This window comes from Lotus japonicus, chromosome 3 (assembly GCF_012489685.1).
Source record: "Lotus japonicus ecotype B-129 chromosome 3, LjGifu_v1.2".
Lineage (NCBI taxonomy): Eukaryota > Viridiplantae > Streptophyta > Magnoliopsida > Fabales > Fabaceae > Lotus > Lotus japonicus.
Window position 1 is genome coordinate 880,076 of NC_080043.1, and position 18,980 is coordinate 899,055.

The window sequence follows — 18,980 nt, forward strand, 5'->3', positions numbered from 1 at the left end:
GAAACCCTAAAGTGTTTATGCTAATTGGCTTTTACTTATGTCAGAGAGTTAGATTAGATTTGTGCATTTAATGCTTTTTTCCGTTTGTGTCGGATACTAGATTTCATTTAATACTTTAAGTGTAAAACAAAGTTTGTCTATCTGACTTTGTAACTGGGCCTCTTTGGGGCCAGTTTTGAATGGAGAACTTTTTAAATGACAAAAAAATAAACCTCTCATTGACTTATTATGACTCTTCCTCACTCGACCTGGATGGCATGAGGATTGGATGTGAAATCCTACGAGACTGTTCAAATGTTCTTACACTCAATATCCATGAGTTGAGTGTTGATAATAAAAGACTTGAGCATAAAAATGTGAAAGTGAATGAATGGTACGGTAAGATAAGATGAGAGGGAAAAGGAAGGTCTTGCTCTTGTTTATTTTCTTGTGTGTGTTGATGACCTTCTGTTGAGAGGAAATGACAACACTTTCATTGCACAATTTTCAGAAGCATTGGTGTTCAAGTTCTCTCTTAAAAACCTTGATGTGCCATCACATTTTCTTGGGTATTGAACTCATCCCCACTACAAGGGGTATATATCTTCCTGATTAAATACCATTACATTTGAGAACTTATTGAATCTATTTAGATGCATCACGGGGAGCCCCTATCCACATGAATGTCCACATCCTTATCACTTGCTTCACTACTTGATTCATCCGCGTGTAATGTTATTGCATATAGACGCTTAGTCAGCTCCCTTCAATGCTTGTCTATCCCCAAACCAGATATCACCTTCTGAATTAATAAACTCTCGCAGTTTATGTAGGCTCCCACTGGCACTCATTTGCAGGGCGGCCAAATTAGCCAATTATAAAATTATGGTGAACAATTGCAAAAATCAATTGAATTTGCTCCTATCGATTAATATTTTGACTTTATCCTAGTTTTCCAACCAAATGTCCAAAACTTGCATGTCAAAAAGCTTTGGTTGGACCATCCAAGTCCAAATGAGAAGAATCTGAGCCATTGGTTGGCATGCAGCGACATAAACAGCAATGGTCACGATTTGAACACGTAGTCTCCTGCAGCGGGCACATGAACCCAAAAGTAACCCTGAAATTTTACACTGGTGTCACTACTCAGAGTCAGTAGAAAACGAGAGCGCGGGAAAATTGGAGAGTGAGAGAGAGCAATGCCGGAGCTACCGGAGGTGGAGGCGGCGAGGAGGGCGGTGGAGGAGAACTGTATCGGGAAGAAGATAATCAAGTGCATCGTCGCCGACGATTCCAAAGTCATCGACGCTGTTTCCCCCTCCGATTTCCAAGCTTCCGTCGTCGGAAAGACCATCGTCGCTGCTCGCCGGAAGGGCAAGAACATGTGGCTTCAACTCGATTCCCCTCCTTTTCCTTCCTTCCAATTCGGTACCCTCTCTTTAATCTCCTCTTTCCTTTTCCTTTTTTGTTTGTTGATTTCAAACCCTAGCTAGGTAGCTTCATTTTCATTTTTCTCTGCTTGAAATTCCATGTTAATAGGGTCTCTCTCACAAATGCATCAAATATCAATGTCGATTTTGTTTGTTCTTTGCAATTCCTGCATGCATTACAAGTAATGGGTTTCTACTTCTATCTGTCTCAGGCATGGCTGGTGCTATATACATAAAGGGGGTTGCAGTCACACAGTATAAAAGGTGAGGCCACTGGAGTAATCTTTACTTCATATTCGTACCGATAGGTTAAGCTCAAGTTGCCAAAAAAATTGATGATGTAGAAGCTCTGATTATCATGCATTTGTCTAGTGCACAATGTATTGAAATCCTTTTACTGGTTACTATATTGATATAAGTGTGCGTGTAGGTCTGCCGTAAATGATAAGGATGAATGGCCTTCCAAATATTCAAAGTTTTTCATTGAGGTAAGAGCTGTCACTCTGTTGGTGTGGAATGCTTGAACAACTGTATCATATTTTGGACTTGTAACCTCTCGGAATTAAATGCTTTGATTTTGATCTGATGACAAATTTATGTGTATTATTTGTCGTGGACTCATAAGATCTGTTTTCAGCTGGAAAGTGCAAGTAGACTACTGTGGTGAGGCTAGATTTTTTTTTAGGCAACTTTGATATTGTATACAGATTTATTGGTATACTTCCATAAAACTTGATTTCATGGTGTGAGCGAAAATTATTTTTCTTGTCAATCAAGTGAAGGTTATTTAATGGAATATTTCACTCTGTTCTACTCAAGAGATAAACTGTTAGGATTGTCGAGCATCTGTAAGTGTACAAATGTTTAGGTCTTTGCACATTATTGAGAAAATAGAGAAAGTGAATAGGTTGAAGTGAGAAAATGCGATGTATTCACTGAAAGCTCTTTAGACTTTAGAATTCAGTTTGTTAGGTTCCATGACCACAACCTATATTCATAGCAGAGTACAACTCTGACCACACAAGGGATTTTGTAAACAAGCTATGAAGGTAATGCAATAAACTAGTTTCTCCACCATAGGATGAACCCAATTACTTTTACTCCTTAACACACGTAGTGGATTTCAATGATAGATTAACAATTTTTCTTTTAAATTTCACAAGAATATGAAGAATATTATTTTATTGAAGTCTTAAGTAGTATCAATTATCAAATTGATGAACCGAAGTTACATTTTATTGATGAAATCATTCTGAACTACATTTTTTTTTATAGGAAAATGTTAGTGGTTAGTTGTTAGTAATTACAAATGCTCCTCCTCAGGGTTCGAACCCTGGACCTCCATCTCCAACACCTATTTCTACCCTTAGCTCAACCAAGTGAGCTACCCCTCCCACCCATTCTGAACTACATATATAGTGGAAAGAAAAACTTCTAATATTTCTGGGGTGCAGAAGGGTGTAAACTTCTGATTATATTCAGTTTCCCAAGTTTTTACGATAAAGCACCTCTGCAATGAAAGAGCTAGGGGAAGTAAACTTCTGTATCATCATTTGTTGCCTTTCATCTTTTTTCCATATTGATAAATTTAATTGTGGACTGGTAGTGCTTGTTGAATATGTTTTGTATAGGATGATGACCTTCATCTCTGCTTTCATATTTTAAAATATTATTATATCATGGTTTGTGGTGAAGCACCTGAGTTTCTCAATATCTGTTGTTTAAAATTTCTATGGGATTTCCTATTATTTCATTCTTTCATGGCATACACTAACTTAATCTGTTGATGTTGTACACGTATGTGAAGGTGATTTTTCAATTTTCTTTACATGCCTAGTCAGCCTTGAGATTTGAAATGTTACTCCAGCAAGTATTGTTATTCATGGGAACATCCTCTGCGTAATAACCTGATTATATCACATTGGTGCAGTTAGATGATGGTCTGGAGTTGTCTTTCACTGACAAAAGGCGATTTGCTAGAGTTCGACTGCTCAAAGATGTATTGTGACCCTACTTGCTAATTGTCTTCTATATCAATAACAAATTTGTTATTGACTGTTTTTTTTTTTGGTATAGCCAACATCAGTGCCTCCTATATCTGAGCTTGGTCCTGATGCACTTTTTGAACCCATGACACTTGAGGAGTTTTCCAAGTCCTTGCACAAGAAGAAAACTGAAATCAAGGCTTTATTACTTGATCAAGTATTAAGTGCTTACCTTTGTCACTCTCAAAGATTATATTCTACTCGTTTTTTTAATTTTTTATTTATTATTATGACATCATTCTTTTACTATTGTATATGTTTTCCTTTTCTTTTGATCAAGTGTTATAATTATGGGAGTATGTCCTTCTCACTTGATAAGTCATGATGTGATGTTCTTTGTTCAAACTTCATTGAATATCATAACATTCATAACATATACTTAACTGATCACTTGAGCTTGAGTACAAGACAGTATTCTACTGTAATAAAAAAATTGTGGTCCTTTACATAGGCATTTTTTTTATATCTGTTAGATGCACCATCTTTTCCTTGTTGTGTATTCACAATGAATAGGAATTTGACTTTCTAACTTTATGTTTCAGTCGAATTTATCATATGGTATTGATTATAAAAGATCTGAAATTTCCAATCTCTGCAGAGCTATATTTCAGGTATTGGAAATTGGGTCGCAGATGAAGTACTATACCAAGTAAGTATAATTTTGAATCTTTGATATTTTTCAATTATTTGTAATTGAAGTTCTAAATGTGGCTTGAAAGGTTATATATCGCTTGGTCAGTTTTAATATTCTTCAGACCTTAGTCTTTAATATGAATAAGGATGACCTTAGACATTGATCACGTGTGAATTGAAAGAAAATACTGTAATAAATGTGCTCTATTGGTTTTTAAAAGACTAATATCATTTCCTTGATTATATTACATCAACAAGACTATTGGTCATACACTGTTCTCAAGGAATAATGATTCTTTATAAGAATAAATGGCTAAGTTTGAATTCACACTTGTGTTGTTAAGTTATTATTTGGGTAGTTGAAACATCTTCCCATATGATATAGAAATGAAATTAAGCTGGCATCAAGTGATTTTGTACTAGATTTTTGCATTGGTATTTTTCATCAGGATCTTCAATTTATTCTGGGGTATGCATTTTGCAGGATTTAGTATCTCCTCTAGCATCCTTTCATAGTCAGTGGTTAATAAATTATCCTTCTAGTCTTGGTTAGAAATCAAATATTAAGTTTACTTAAGGCCTATATTCCCCTTTTCTCCAGGCAAGAATTCATCCGCGGCAGGTAGCTTCTAGCCTGTCTGAAGAAAACTGCTCAACTTTGTCCAAGTGCATTAGAGAGGTGGGCATGCTGATTTCTTTTCACATTCTCATGGTTTACAGAACTTGTATGCTTCCTAAAAAATATAGAGGATAAAACCTGTAGGTTATTCAATTGGCGGTTGAAGTTGATGCTGACTCTTGCCGTTTTCCTCTTGAATGGTTATTTCATTTTCGATGGGGAAAAAAGCCTGGAAAAATAAGTGGTGAGGAATACTTCCTCTAGTATGCATTAGTTGACAAATAGATTCCTTTTACAGGTCATTGAAAAAGCAGTTGAAGTTGGAGCAGATAGTAGTCAGTATCCCACTAGTTGGATATTTCATTCACGTGAAAAGAAGCCCGGCAAGGCTTTTGTTGATGGTTTGCTTCCTCACTTTGTATTAAAAAAACTTTTAGTGCAAAATGGATGGTACCCCGATCTTTCTAAGGTTTTGTGGTGCATATATTTTAATTTCACGTGCAATTTCCCTAAAATAATTATAGTAAATTGAATAACTTGTATTCTTGATTGGTGTAATTTATTATTGTTGAAACCAAATTGAAAATTGAAGCATCCAGAATGTATCAATCTGGGCTTGTTTTGCCATTTCTGATGAGATTGTTGATACAAGGCTGAAGTTTTTGAATTTGTCTGGGGAATGATCACACGATTAGTAAAGTTTTAGAGCATTCACCTTTGGTGGAGAGTGAGATTGAAGTACTGATTTTATATATTAATCACTTCAAATTTGACAAATAAAAGCACCATTCATGTGTCATTGAAGACTCCATTTTGAAACCCACAGCTTTTTCTTGTGGAGTCAAGCTTTGCTACTATTTATGCATATTTTCTTAGACGAAAGTTAGCCAATCTCCATTGTTTGAGATTTTTTTGAAATTGTGTTGCTCTCTAAAGAGGGTTTCTGAAAATGGCTGATGTTTTCTTTTGTTATATTATCCAATGGTTGTGTTGTAGGATCGACATAAAACAAAATGTCTTATTTATCCATAGTCAGAATTTTTAGACCTTATTATTTACCCGCTGTCCTTTTTTCTGCATACATATTGGATGAAATGCACATGCTTCCCTTCCAAGAGTAATAAATGAAAAATCATGTTTTTAGTGCCATATCCAGACATTTATAAATCTTTATACCATCGCAGGGAAAGAAATTGACTTCATCACAGCTGGTGGCAGGGTACACCATTTTGAACATTGCCCTTAATTGTTTTTGGTCATTAGCTTTTATTTATTTCTGATGTGCAAATGTTATTGCTTGTAGACAACTGCTTACGTGCCAGAGTTGCAAAAGCTAAGCGGGTCACAAGATGTAAAAGAAACTGCTAAGCCTAAAAGGCAAACCTCGAAGAAATTAAAGGGAGCTGATGATAACAATGATGACATTGAGAAACCGACGCCCGGGAAAGAGGAGAATTCGGGAACTCTCAAATCAAAGAAAGGGACAAAGACTGGAGCTAGAGGAAGGAAGCCTTCCAAAAGGAAAAAGTCTGAGGAAAGTGAGGATGACAATGATGGTGATGCTGCTACTGATGAAGATGATGATATGGATCAAGCTGAAAAGAAGAAACCAGACCATAGGGGTGCTAGAAGGAAAGCTAAGTAGAAACTATAAACTACTGGGGTTGCATGGTTTTGCCATCACTGTGATCAAACTAGAACGACAGAAAGATGGTTTATCGTATTCATGCAACTCAGGTTCGCTGTTGTTTTGTACTTATTATCTATTGGCTGTGCTTCCAGAAATTATGGCTACTTTTCAATTTCCGCATGTTAACCGAAAAAATGTAAGGTTTTCAGCCTTCAGTTTTTGCAGCTACTGTAAAGTTTTAGAGCTTGTCAATGCAGCTCCTACTGATTTAGCCTGTCTTTATTTTAATCAATTGCCTGAAAACATTTAGATATCCTTCACAAGTTCTCCATGAGGTTATTTTACTTGCTGTGTCTTAGGTATATAATAGCATGATAAGTGGTACTCTGGTCTGGTCTGGTGTATCATGAAAGGTTGCGGGGTATAATTTTAAGAATTGGGTGATTGTGGTTTTGAATGTGCAATCGCTCTTTAAAATTTTACACTTATTTGTAAAAAAGGTCCATTGGCCATTAGAGAAAGAAAGCCATTGCGTGAACTGTAGGTGATCCTGGCCCTTCGACTATGGGGAGGTGTGCAGGAGCATATGTACTATGTTAGCCTCTTGCTGAAAGTTGTGTTTGGTAAATAAAAATGAGGAGGACTCAATTTACTCGAGGAGTAAGTCAAAATACTCACTCCAAATCTTAGCCATCAATTTTATTAAAAACTAATGGTTGAGATTATTTCCTATTAATCTCCCACGTGACCCTTCCCCTCAATCAGTGACCAATTTTAGAAATATGGAAAACTGAAAAACTCCTCCCCAAACCCTATCGATCTTTTTGGAACCTTGACTTTGTCGTTTCCCACTTCCCCAAACCCAAGCTCCAACGCCTCTCCGCCATCTTCTGCCACAGCAGCGAGATATTTGTAAAAGAGCCCCAACACAGAAACAAATTGATCCTATAGTTATATATTGAAAATCAATTGGTGTCCCGACAAATTACTGAAATCCTTTAAAATCAATGGTTCAATTTTACATATTTTGATTTTCCCTTTACTTGAATCCTTCAAAATCAATTGTTGTCCTTGTCAAATTATGCAGATAACTAACTTTATCAGATTCAGGATTTTTGCAAATAAACCAGTTATCATGTTTAAAATTCTGCATCGGAACTTTGTGATTATATGCGCACAGTATACCGGTCACAATCATGTAAATATTGTCACGTGCATGTTCAGTTCAGGGTTTAAATCAGTGGCAAAGAAAGAGGAAAAAATGGAGGAGAAACAAGAACGAGGTAGACGGGAAAGAACTGGAAAATGAGAAAACGGGGAAGGTTCACACAAAGAATAAACGTGAAGTGATAGGTTTTAAATTAAAATCTCAACCATTAGTTTTTAATAAAATTGATGGCTAAGATTTGGAGTGAGTATTTTGACTTACTCCTGGAGTAAATTGAGTCCTCCTCAATAAAAATTAGTTGAAATATTTAAAAAATATAAAAGGACGTTAAAAGAAGAATTTAATGTGTGTGCACTGTCAGTGTAAACTTTATTTACACAGTCACCTAATTGAATTCCACCACATCAGCAAATATATTCTTGTTTTAATTAAAATTTAAGGTGAAATTATTATTCCACCTACGTTGGCATCATGTGATTGGTTGTCAGTGTAAAACTGAGAGTGCATATCCATTAAACTCATATTAATATGATTGGTTGTCAGTGTAAAACTGAGAATGCATATCCATTAAACTCATATTAATATATAACAAATAAATGTTAATATTTTTATTTAAATACTTCATTTCATAGCATTCCTCTTGTAACAAAAAAAAATACTTCTCATTTAATTCAGTTTTTAAGATCTTAAAAATGGTGATATTAATTTTTTATTTTAATATTATTATTCAATTACATAAGATTATATAAATGAATTTAGTTTATAATTTAGTAAAATAAAGTCCTGTTTTTAAATTTTAATAATTTTTTTCATTTGTTTAACATTTTGGGTAATAATTTCAAAAAAAAATTAATGGAGAAAAAAAAGTAAAAATGGAAATAAAAAACCAAGTTATAAGTTCCAAAAGTATTTGGGTGCTCACTAGGGTGGACAACTTTAAAAGTGGTCCACCGGTGCACCCAGGGTCAGTTTTGGTAATTCACAATATATTAAAAAAATATGTCAGCAGCCCCTTTCTTCTCCACCTACAATCACCAAAACCTAGCCGCCACCCCCTTTCCACAAAACCTGCAACCCCAAACCTTCCTTCTTTACACCGATTAAACCACCCCTTTTCATACCCAGAATCAAGACTAGAACTCTTCACCCTCTAAGAGACACAGGTGTTTGAGATACTTCTACAGTTGGAGTTTTATATTCTGCATATTTCCCCAAATCCACTTCACTGATCATCCTCCATAGACGAACCAGCATAACCCTCTCCAACACTCTAAAAATGCGATTTTTCAGTTCTATCAGTACCAATTTCTTCAGGCACAAGCTCGAAAATTTCCCACCGATTCATCATCGCAAGCTTCATCCACAACCCCAGTTTCAATCTCAAATTCATCAGAGAAAAGTCACAATCCACCACAATCTCCAAGAAGCAACTAAGGGTTCGCGACCATGGCGGATTCTTCACCCTCTTCAACAAACTCTTCACCCTCTTCATTTACCACCCTAAACCCTCAAACCTTCATGTTCTCTGGTATATGTTCTCCCAAGGTTTGTTCAGATCTTCACATCCATGCTTATGTTCTCTGTTCTTTAGATCTTCATACACCACAGGGGTTTCTCCATGATTTTATGGGGGTTTTTGGTTGGTTGGATTCTGAGTTTAATTTGTAGTGGGTTATGGGTATTTTTTGGGTATTTGGCATTTGAGATTTCGGGTTTTTTGTGGCAGTGTGGGAGTGAGGGGGGAGGAGGGGGGAGAGGTTCTGAAACTGGAAATCATCGGAGCTGTGAGGTCAAGGGGTGGCGGCGGTGACATGGTCGGCGCTGGTCAGATGAAGAACAGTGGGGGTTGGAGAAGACGAAGAACAGTAAAGTGGGGAAGATGAAGAGGGATTACAAATTTACATTTTTATCCTTTTTATCATGATTTAATCCTAACCATTCAATAAAAGAATATTCCAAGATTCTCAGATCCAACGGCATATAATAATGGTGCACAGGTGGACCAGTTTCAAAGTTCCCCACCCTAGTGAGTATTTGAAGTAACATTTCAAAAAGTAGTAAAGTTAAGAGCACTTCTATTTTCTCTCTTTTGTTCCTTATTATAAGTCAATTTTACCTAAATTTCTAGGATTAAGAAAAGTGGTTAAAGATAGTTAAAAGCAATTGTCAAGTTTTTAATCAAGTTTAAGTTCAAGCTCAAATTCAAATTCACTTAAATAACACAAAAAAGATTCTTAATAAAATTACAAGCTCATATTCATACAAGATCCTTTTATGCCGAACACAGTAAATTAGGTCGATGCCTAAAAACTTCCAGGTTTTTCATTGAACCTATGATTCATTGATCTGATGTGGACAAAAATGGTTTTGGACAAAATAACTAGAATAGAATCAACCTTATATTATGAACAAGTAAAAAATATATCAAAACTTGAAACATGAATTACTTGACCGATATCAAAACTTGAATACCTACAAACTACTTGATAATATTATCCCCAAGTGAGAAAAGCTACCCCTAATATTCCACTTTCACAAGATCATTTGAAACATTGATTGGTAATGATTCATACCGGAACCAGTCCTTGGTACAAATTAGGGCCTCAAGAGTAGGAGAGTCTAATGAACTCCGATAGCTATCCATTTTCCTAATTTCTGTATCAAAAACAGAACTTGCAGGGAGAGTAGATGCAGAGATAGACAAAATATCTGATGCCATTCTAGATAATGTTGGGTACTTCAATGCATTTATTCTCCACCATCTCAGAATATCAAAGTCTGGTACTCTTGGCTCTAGAGGCTCTTCCAAATACTCACTCAATTCTGACTTGAATGATGGGTTACTAATGAAATCAGATATGTAAAATTCAATATCAGGAAGTCCATCTTCAGCATCAAAAGGAGATCCATCAAAATCAAATGACCCTTCTGGAAATGGCTCAATCTCAAATGACCCTGACTGAAACTGAAATGGCTTAGTCTCCAATGACCCTTTTTGAAAAGGGTCCGTCTTCATTGTTATAGACTCATCCCCTTCATCCCCATTTGATGGGGTCAAAGAAAGCACATCTACACTATTATATTCAAGGAATATCTCATGAAGTCCATTCTCAACAATTCTTATCCATAGCTCAGCATTCTCTCCATAGATGTTAGCAAAGGTGGACTCAACAATTTTCATTTTATACCTTGGATCCATCGCAGCAGCAATTGCCAAGACGAAACAGTTTTCTCTCCAATATTGGTCAAACTTTTCTTGCAAAGGCATGATCAAATTACGACAAAAAGCATCCTGGCTTAGGGATGCATGAGTGAACTCCACCTGAAGCTTTGATACTACAGGAAAAAATAAGTTGGCAGTTGGGTATGGTTGCACAGTTAAAATGTTTGCTGCATCATACAAACACTTTAGATATGTGCAAAGAATTTCCACCTGCTTCCAGTCATCTAATTTTAGAGTCATTCTGCAATCAGGATCACCGACACCAAAGCAGCAAAAGATTTGCTTTAATTCACAGGCAGCAACAAGCATGTGGTAAACTGTATCCCACTTAGTTTGGTCATCAATTAAAAGGTTGCTCTTACTGGAAAGTTGAAGCTTTTGCCTCAGCTTGAGAAACTTCTGTTCACGAGATTCAGAAGATTTCACATACTTCACACTCTTGCGAACTTTGTCAATAGTTTCTCTCATTGCCCAAAGCGCATCTGATGCAAGGCGAGTAAGCACACGAGAATAACAGTTCTGGCTTAATAACTGACCATTGAGGATCTCAGGGTTCTTAATAGAGAAAAGACCTCTCAGATTTCCAATCAAAGTCTCACTGAAGAAGAATTTATCAAGCACAAGAGTAAATATCCGACCCTCCAAATGCCAGTCATGTAGGCAGGTGTTTATGGATTGATTTAGGGAACCACCAGAATCAGGAAAAGGCATCTTCAGAACACTAAGAATGGGATGATGTAAGTTCCAATCACAATCAACAAAGTGACCTCGAAGAAAAACATAGGCTGATGTCTGATCTGAAGTCCATAAGTCCAAGGTAAGGTTGACTCGTCCAGGAATCCCATCAATAAGTTTCAGCAGGTTTTGCTTCTTTCTGAGGTATATGGCAACACAATCCTCTTGGACAGCATTTAAACTCAGCGGGTTGAACTGTGGTTGAAGTGCCCGCGCAAAATCAATGAAACCTCGGTGTTCTACAATATGAAGTGGATAGTCATGCAAAATAATCATTTTAGCTATCTTATCGTTGCAGCGCTCCTGATCAAATGAAATAGCAGCAACTTTCGCTCTTGCTCGTTTCTTCTTTGGTGGATCAGCACCAGTTTTGGAGCACAGGGTTTGTTGATTTTTCTGACAGATTCCCAGAGAAATGTGTCTCCTCAGATGGCTGGTTCCAGATTGCTTTGAACCATTGATATAAGCGAATGGTTTTTTGCAACTTTTACAGTAAGCCTTGGAACATCCAGATTCATCACTTTTCACAGTGAAGTGTTCCCAGACACCAGATTTCTTTCTACTACGCCAATTGGGTTGTGCGTCGGAATCAGGGCACTCCATGACAAGACTGCAGATATAATCCTATAAAACAAAAACGAAAAAACAAAAATGAGTGAAACATTAGAAAAGCGCGATTAAAAAGCAGTTGAAGTTCTCAACCCATGCAAAGGAAGTAACTTTAAGACAATTCACCTTGAAAGCATTAGACAAAAAAAGTCAAAACCTTGAAAAGTGTTATATCTACTCTAGCATGTTTCATTTCGAAATGCCCTTCTCCTCTATTCATTCTTATACCCCATATATGTATTTACACGAGGATGCATCAAGCGAGAACACAAGTGATGGAAACTAATCTTGACTATATAACTACACATGGATGGTGAACATTAATCCCTCCCATATTCTCAACTAATATGCTCCATATGTACACATATAGACACACAAACACACATGGCACAATACTAACGCCAACGAGCCCCCGGACTTAACTCGCAATCTCAAATTCCCATGGCACCAAATGTCGGTGCCATCATATTTATAACTTATTATCAGGGTATGCCCAGAATTAATATATTTTCACCACAGAAGGTATCCCTAACCAAATACATTATGGCCAAAAACCCTAACATATAAAATTGAATAATCAAGATTAGTTTTTTTTCACATATACATGTTCATGAGTGAATGCAATCGTTAAATTAAAGTGAAGGCTAGGTCTAAGAAAAGTGAAAAACAAGAAGAAGAAGAAGAAGAAGAAGAAGAAGAAGAAAAAAGCGGGAAACAAGACAAATCCACCATCACATCAAGCAACCAAAGATAGCGAAAAACGAATTGAATCAGCCATGAATGAACCAGTAAAAGCATCACTGTATTTGATTCTTTTGAACAACAAACGGAAACAAAGAGAGAGAGAGAGAGAGAGAGAATGAACCTTTGGGCGGAGAGAGTGGTGGCGCGGCGGAGAGTGGCGGCGGGAGAGAAACCTACAATACGAAGGAAGGCGATTAATGCTGCGGAGTACTCGGTCCTTGCGGCTGAAGAAAAACCACAACTAAACCCCTTATAAGGGTTCTGAATATTGCATAAACTATATAATTTTAAACAATAATATAATAATATTAGTAATATTTCAATCCTTGTATTTTATTTTATTATCGTGTGCTATCATTTTATTTTTAGAATGTATTTAGTAATTTTTATTATTCTGGTAATAAAAATAACATTTGAAATTTATCCTAACTATTTTAGAAATGTTCTGATCTTTCAAAATCTTTTCCATATAAAGACTCCAATATTTGCAAGGATTATTATTACCAGATAGGAAAATATTCAAGGATTGAGAAATATTATTAAAGGATTTTGATATTTCGGTATGTTTCCTAATTGTGATCAGCGAATTTCAGAAAAAAGATACTGAAAAAATCTTTGACTGAAATAGAGTTTTTTTTTTTAAAAAATGAAATAGACTGAAATAAAGTTGAACAAGCTAACTCTTAATATTTTGAGATAAAGATTGATAGCTTGAAGATGATAAATAAAGTTTCAATATTTTATTTTGTTTGCACAGCAATTTCTTTTAAGGTTGTTTTACCGTTTAAGTAACAAAGAAGATTGTGTGTTTTTTCTTTACATTTAAAAATAAATGACTAGTAAGCAAACTACGTTGTAAGTCTAAGCGTAAATAAGAAATAACAAAAGAATGATGCAATTTTTAAATATGGAACCTGAGCTTTGCGTTGTGTGAGATGATGATCTTTTGCACAATAATGGCACTCTTGAGCTCAAACCTATAGCTATCATGCCAACAATGAATAATAACGCAAGAAATGCAGCGGTAGAGTTGCATGTTTATGGTAGTTGGATCCCAAATTTGAAAAAGGATGGTTGATGTTGCCTCATTGGTGTTTTTCGTGATTCAGATGAGCATCGGTTGACAGAACTGTCAATATTGGAGAGAGTGGGCCGTTTTGTGCAAAGCTTTTAGTTGTGGAGAATGATCTTCTCAACGCTTGAGAGTTTGGGCAAACAGAGATTTTGTGTGCACCGGTTTGTAAGGTTGGCATGGACTTGCTTAACTGTAGTATAGATATACATACTCACAGTTGCATGAATGTGATTATTACGATTAAAGACATTTTGGACTGAGATTTGAAGGTCAACTTTCTTCCTTCCCACGTGAGCCGTACATCGTTGCCTATGCTTTAGCTAATCTAGCGTCGCGGGACGTATCTCTTTTATATAGATGTGCTCTTAACCCCTATTTTGAAATCCTTTATTTACTTAGTTACTATTTATCACTAATTTTTTTATTTCATGTGGTTGGGGTCTCAATATTATCATTATTATTATTTTGGATATATGTTATTATTGGTGCAAATGGATTAAACTAAAATACCTATTGACATACAAATAAATAAATAAATAAAAAAAGACAATGATTTCATTGGACTGTGTTTTTCTATCCACGGCGGAGAAGGAAAGCGGTGGTAGGTGGCGACAGTTATCAGTTACTGTTCTTCAACTTCATCATCATCATCATCATCATCGGAGAAGAAGAAGATGCATGCGTATGCACACGATTTCTCTTCTCTAAGCTTATTCGACAATCTCAATTTCCCTTATCCTTCTTCTTCCTACGACGATGATCACGAATTCCCGAACTCATTCGATGATGGCCTTTCCCTTCCGAACGACACCGTTTCGGTCCACTGTCACGACGGAACCTCCCCTCTTCCCTTCGGCATGGATTGGAGTCCTCCTCCTCGCTACTGGAACGGTCGCAACACTGTTTGGCCTCATCATCCCCATACCACTGATGCTTGGTCTTTCTCTGTAACGCTTCCTTCCTGGCTCACTGTTCCTCAATCCAATCCTTCTTCTGATCCTGTTGTGGTTCGTATTTTTCATTTTCATCCTGTCTTCAATTCTATTTCATTTGTTGTTGTGTTTTAAGCTGAAATTTGATGTGATATTATAGGAATTAGGAAGATAGAAGTAGAAAATTGAGGTATATTTATGTGGGGTGTTCTTACTTCTTAGTGTTTAGGGTATGAAAATGGGATTTTTTTAGTAAGGGAAATGTTTGATCTACACCAATTTTGAGTGTAAACACCCAAATGAGGAAGTTAGAGAAAGGATATATGATTTGATGTGATGGGAAGAGAGATAGAGAGAAAAATTGGGTGTGTGTTGTTATTGTTGGGGTGTATGAAAAATTGGATTTTTTTTATGGAACTTGTTAACATTCTCAGGTTGTTATAGTTTTACAGGGTTCAAGTTGGTATAAGATCCCCGGAAGCTATCACCACTACCCGTATCATTTTGCGCAGATTTAGTGATTTCCTCAATTTGTTCACTGATGTGAGTCTGTCTTTCTATTCTATGCACCTGCAATTTTGAGCTATTATGGATGTGATGATGTTCAACTTATTCTTGTTTTGTTTCCCTTTACTTTTCCAGCTGAAAAAAGAATTCCCCATGAAAAGTCTGCCTCCACCTCCACCAAGAAAGATTTTGAGGATTAAAAGCCATACTCTTTTGGAAGAGGTACCTTACTTTACATCACATTACATGCTCTTTATGTATTACACTATTACTGCACTAATTGTTTGTTTTTCTGTTAAGTCCATGTTATATGCTTGAGAAATACTTTTGTTTTCATCATCTGAATTATTGTTTTATTTGCCATATGATTTCTATGCAATTTGATACTGACAATTTGACTTCTTTCAGCGCCGGTGCTTATTAGAGGATTGGATGGAAAAATTGTTGTCAGACATTGCTGTATCAAGAAGTGCCCCAGTAGCGATATTTCTTGAGCTTGAAGCTGCTGCTAGGTCTTGTATGTTTTCCCTTACATACCTAAACATTATGTTTTGCCTTTGTATGTTGGATTTTGAACTGGTTCTTTGTTTTTTGAAAGAGTATAAAGAACAGTCAGTGTGATGGTCCACAAACATTTAATACCTTACTGTTTTGATGTTTTTCAGCATTTCATGATGTGAATCAGCATGTTTCGGATGAAACTGCTGCTACTGACACTGCAACATCTCTTATGCTGCGAGATAACTTGCATAGCTCTATGAAAGCTCATAGTTCGTCTGCTGCGTCCGTTTCTGGTGATGATACCCCTTATGAGGTTTCTGAGCTGGGAACACCGAGGCATGGAAAAGATAAACGTTCTGATCGATTCATGGCAAATTTCACATCTAAACGTGACTTTATTAATCCATCTGAAACAACTGCTGAGCATGCCACATCCAACAGCAATGATTTTAGTTATGAGGATAATCGTACAGACGAAATCACTAAGAATACTTCTGATGCTGTAGCTTTTTGTCTAGATGGAACTAGGTTTACACCAGCTATACAAGATTATACCAATGCTCATGTCAGGAAACTGTCAATGGAAAGTAGTGGAAGTGACTTAAGTTCTGTGAGGAATACTGAAACATCAAATTCAACTTTGAACACTTTTCCTCAGAACATTTCACATGACCTTTCTGGGAGCCATGAATCCTCCAGAAACTCAGATCTATTGATGGCTTTTCCATTGGATGAGCGACATAAGCTGAACAGAATTCTTAATACCCATAAGCAGAGAGTAGCCACAGCTAAAACAGATGTAGAGGATCTTATAGCAAGATTGAATCAAGAAATGGCTACAAAACGATATCTTGTGACAAAGGTGCCCAATATGTGTTTTAAGATTTTCAGTTATTACTGAATTTTGAAATGGAAGTTTTCATTTGCCACTTGCTTTATATGTTTTAGTAAATCTTCACAAGCAGTTTGGTGCTTTAACCTTAGCAGAATATGGTTTCTCAGTTCTTTATTCATAAAATATTGGAGTTTTTATGTTCATATGTTCAAATATTTCATCTTACTTGTAGGTCAAAGATTTGGAAGTTGAACTTGAAACTACCCGATTGAATTGCAGAGAAAACATGCAGCAGGCTGTTTTAACCGAAAAGGAAAGGTTTACACAAATGCAGTGGGATATGGAGGAACTTCGGAGGAAGTGCCTGGAGACAGAAATGAAATTAAAGATTGAAGAGGTCTGGTAGTGATTATTAACTTCAATCAATATCTCTTATCATTCAATTTTGACAGTCTACAGTGAAAAGTTATATTGATTTAGGATGAAAAGCTGCTAGCAGAATCAACAAAAGCATCCATCATTCATGAGAAGCAAGTGTTGCAGCAAGAGCTAGATGTGACTACAGAACAACTTAAGAACCTGCAGAAACATCATGATGAGTTTGAGATGAAATCAAAGACAGATACAAAGTTGCTAATAAAGGAGGTAAAATCCCTTAGAAGTTCTCAGTTAGAACTGAAGCAACAGCTCAGCGAATTAATGAAGGAGAAAATAGATGTAGAGGTATTGTCCTTTCAGTTCTTGTAATTTGCAACTAGTACTGAATAATTTTAGACATATCTTAGACTATGAAACTATGAATTTGACTGATTCCATGAGTTTAAGAGATGGAGGGAGGGCAGATCTTATTAATCTATTCTGACGAGTTTCTGCGAGAAACTTATTTACTTGTATTTTTTGAAATTTCTCATTCATGATTTTTTTTAATGGAAAAAATTGTTTGAATCTTCTGTTTTAGGGTGTCCTAAAAGTTTGGTATACAATTAATTTCATGGTATTTTTTACTGTATCTTCAGAGAATTCTCCAGAAGGAAAAGCAAAGAATTGAAATTTCACATAATGCTAATGCAAAGTTGCTGCATGAGTGTGCAATCCTTCAGAAGAGACTTCAGGAGTGCAGTGTAAATTTCCTCGTGGAAGAGGAAGATAAACTAAATGTTGACACTTCTCCATCCGATGCTTTGGATTTATTAGCAACATCAGATAACCGGATTGGTCTCTTGCTTGCGGAGGTATGATATCCACCTTGAACAACTAAATCATCCTTAGATTAGATATTCCCTTTTCCCCTACTCATTGTTGTTCCAGTGTTGGGCATTACACTCCATTCTTTACCCATTATTATTTCCATGGGCATCTGCTTTCTTTGAAATCATGCTAAGTGATGGGTCTTTCAGAGTAATGCAATGGCTGTGTGGTTTAGATTGAATCTGCTTACGTTCAGTGTGAATGTGTGATAGATAGTTTGTATTTTAAGTCCTGTCAAATATAATTGACTTGTTTCATTAGAAAGACAAGGATCTCTTCAATTTCACGCAGACAAAATTCTAAAAGTCACATAGCACTTATCATTCGGGTTATACCATGTTTACTGCATAGTAACTTTCTATTTGGTGTTCCCTCTACTTACTGTTTTGGTTACATGCTGTCTGCAAAAACGGAACAGGCACAGCTGTTAGCACAAGATGTAGAAAATGCTGTTGTTGCTATGGAAGAGGCACGTGATGTAACTACAGATGATACGGGGAAAACTAGCAATGAATTGAGGACGATGCTGGCGAATATGTTTGTAGACAATGCCAGTTTAAGGAAACAAATCAATGCTGTTCTTCGATGTTCTCTAAATGCCAATATCAAATATGAGGAAGACAAGGAGGAAGAGGAAGACGAAGTCCATTTGCAAAAAACTGTTCTAAGCAAGTTTTTCGAAAGATGACATGTTCAATACTACACGCATGCACTCTATATCTATTACTGAGTTATTTCTGTTAATGTTGTCCCTGTATCTTGCACCAGTATGATTTCACTGCCAGAATAGCATTCTTTGCGAACAGTAACCGAGCTTAATCATAAAACCAATCATCAAATTTAATGAACAACCATGCCCTGTTTGGTTCTATAAACTGGTTTCAAACGTTTCTGGTTCCGCTGGAAGTAGAATGAATGGCTGTGCTTAATGTGAATAACAAATATTGTCCCTAATTAGTTGTAATTGACAAATCTAATGACAGAATTTAAACCTTGCATCTCTTCCATTGACCAGCATATAAAATCAATGCAGCATTTTTTTGTTACTCATAAAAATTCTGATTTTA

The 18,980-nt window shown here is 36.2% G+C and overlaps 3 protein-coding genes across 5 annotated transcripts; 2 read left to right on the forward strand and 1 right to left on the reverse strand.

The window, feature by feature from the left end:
- Positions 1-1,097: 1,097 nt before the first annotated feature.
- On the forward strand, positions 1,098-6,663 carry LOC130748787 (formamidopyrimidine-DNA glycosylase). Of its 3 annotated transcripts, XM_057602035.1 has the most exons (11): positions 1,101-1,407; positions 1,622-1,673; positions 1,840-1,897; positions 3,340-3,408; positions 3,486-3,611; positions 4,053-4,103; positions 4,689-4,766; positions 4,851-4,950; positions 5,021-5,107; positions 5,891-5,925; positions 6,010-6,663. In XM_057602035.1, the coding sequence occupies exons 1-11, from the start codon at positions 1,179-1,181 to the stop codon at positions 6,349-6,351; spliced, it is 1,227 nt and encodes a 408-aa protein (XP_057458018.1). In that variant the 5' UTR covers positions 1,101-1,178; the 3' UTR covers positions 6,352-6,663. The 3 variants fall into 3 exon arrangements, with proteins under 3 accessions (XP_057458017.1, XP_057458016.1, XP_057458018.1); XM_057602034.1 differs by lacking the exon at positions 5,021-5,107 and having other exon boundaries at positions 1,098-1,407; XM_057602033.1 differs by lacking the exon at positions 4,851-4,950 and having other exon boundaries at positions 1,100-1,407; positions 5,005-5,107.
- Positions 6,664-9,935: 3,272 nt separating this feature from the next.
- LOC130749671 (zinc finger BED domain-containing protein DAYSLEEPER-like) lies at positions 9,936-13,063 on the reverse strand. The gene is made up of 2 exons (XM_057603044.1): positions 12,937-13,063; positions 9,936-12,086 (listed from the first exon to the last, which is right to left on the reverse strand). The coding sequence occupies exon 2, from the start codon at positions 12,063-12,065 to the stop codon at positions 10,023-10,025; it is 2,043 nt and encodes a 680-aa protein (XP_057459027.1). The 5' UTR covers positions 12,066-12,086; positions 12,937-13,063; the 3' UTR covers positions 9,936-10,022.
- Positions 13,064-14,435: 1,372 nt separating this feature from the next.
- Positions 14,436-18,788, forward strand: LOC130745551 (PX domain-containing protein EREX). The gene is made up of 9 exons (XM_057597858.1): positions 14,436-14,897; positions 15,267-15,365; positions 15,465-15,551; positions 15,738-15,846; positions 15,995-16,692; positions 16,898-17,062; positions 17,146-17,388; positions 17,682-17,897; positions 18,332-18,788. Exons 1-9 carry the CDS (start codon positions 14,565-14,567, stop codon positions 18,599-18,601), a joined length of 2,220 nt encoding a protein of 739 aa, XP_057453841.1. The 5' UTR covers positions 14,436-14,564; the 3' UTR covers positions 18,602-18,788.
- The last annotated feature ends 192 nt before the right edge of the window (positions 18,789-18,980 follow it).

Coding starts and splice junctions, on each gene's coding strand:
- LOC130748787 (XM_057602035.1), top strand. CDS start 1,179: ATGCCGGAGCTACCGGAGGTGGAGGCGGCGAGGAGGGCGGTGGAGGAG. Junction 3,409..3,485: donor GAGTTCGACTGCTCAAAGAT/GTATTGTGACCC, acceptor TTTTTGGTATAG/CCAACATCAGTGCCTCCTAT. Junction 4,951..5,020: donor AAAGCCTGGAAAAATAAGTG/GTGAGGAATACT, acceptor TTGAAAAAGCAG/TTGAAGTTGGAGCAGATAGT.
- LOC130749671 (XM_057603044.1), bottom strand. CDS start 12,065: ATGGAGTGCCCTGATTCCGACGCACAACCCAATTGGCGTAGTAGAAAG.
- LOC130745551 (XM_057597858.1), top strand. CDS start 14,565: ATGCATGCGTATGCACACGATTTCTCTTCTCTAAGCTTATTCGACAAT. Junction 15,847..15,994: donor TGAAGCTGCTGCTAGGTCTT/GTATGTTTTCCC, acceptor GATGTTTTTCAG/CATTTCATGATGTGAATCAG. Junction 17,063..17,145: donor TGAAATTAAAGATTGAAGAG/GTCTGGTAGTGA, acceptor ATATTGATTTAG/GATGAAAAGCTGCTAGCAGA.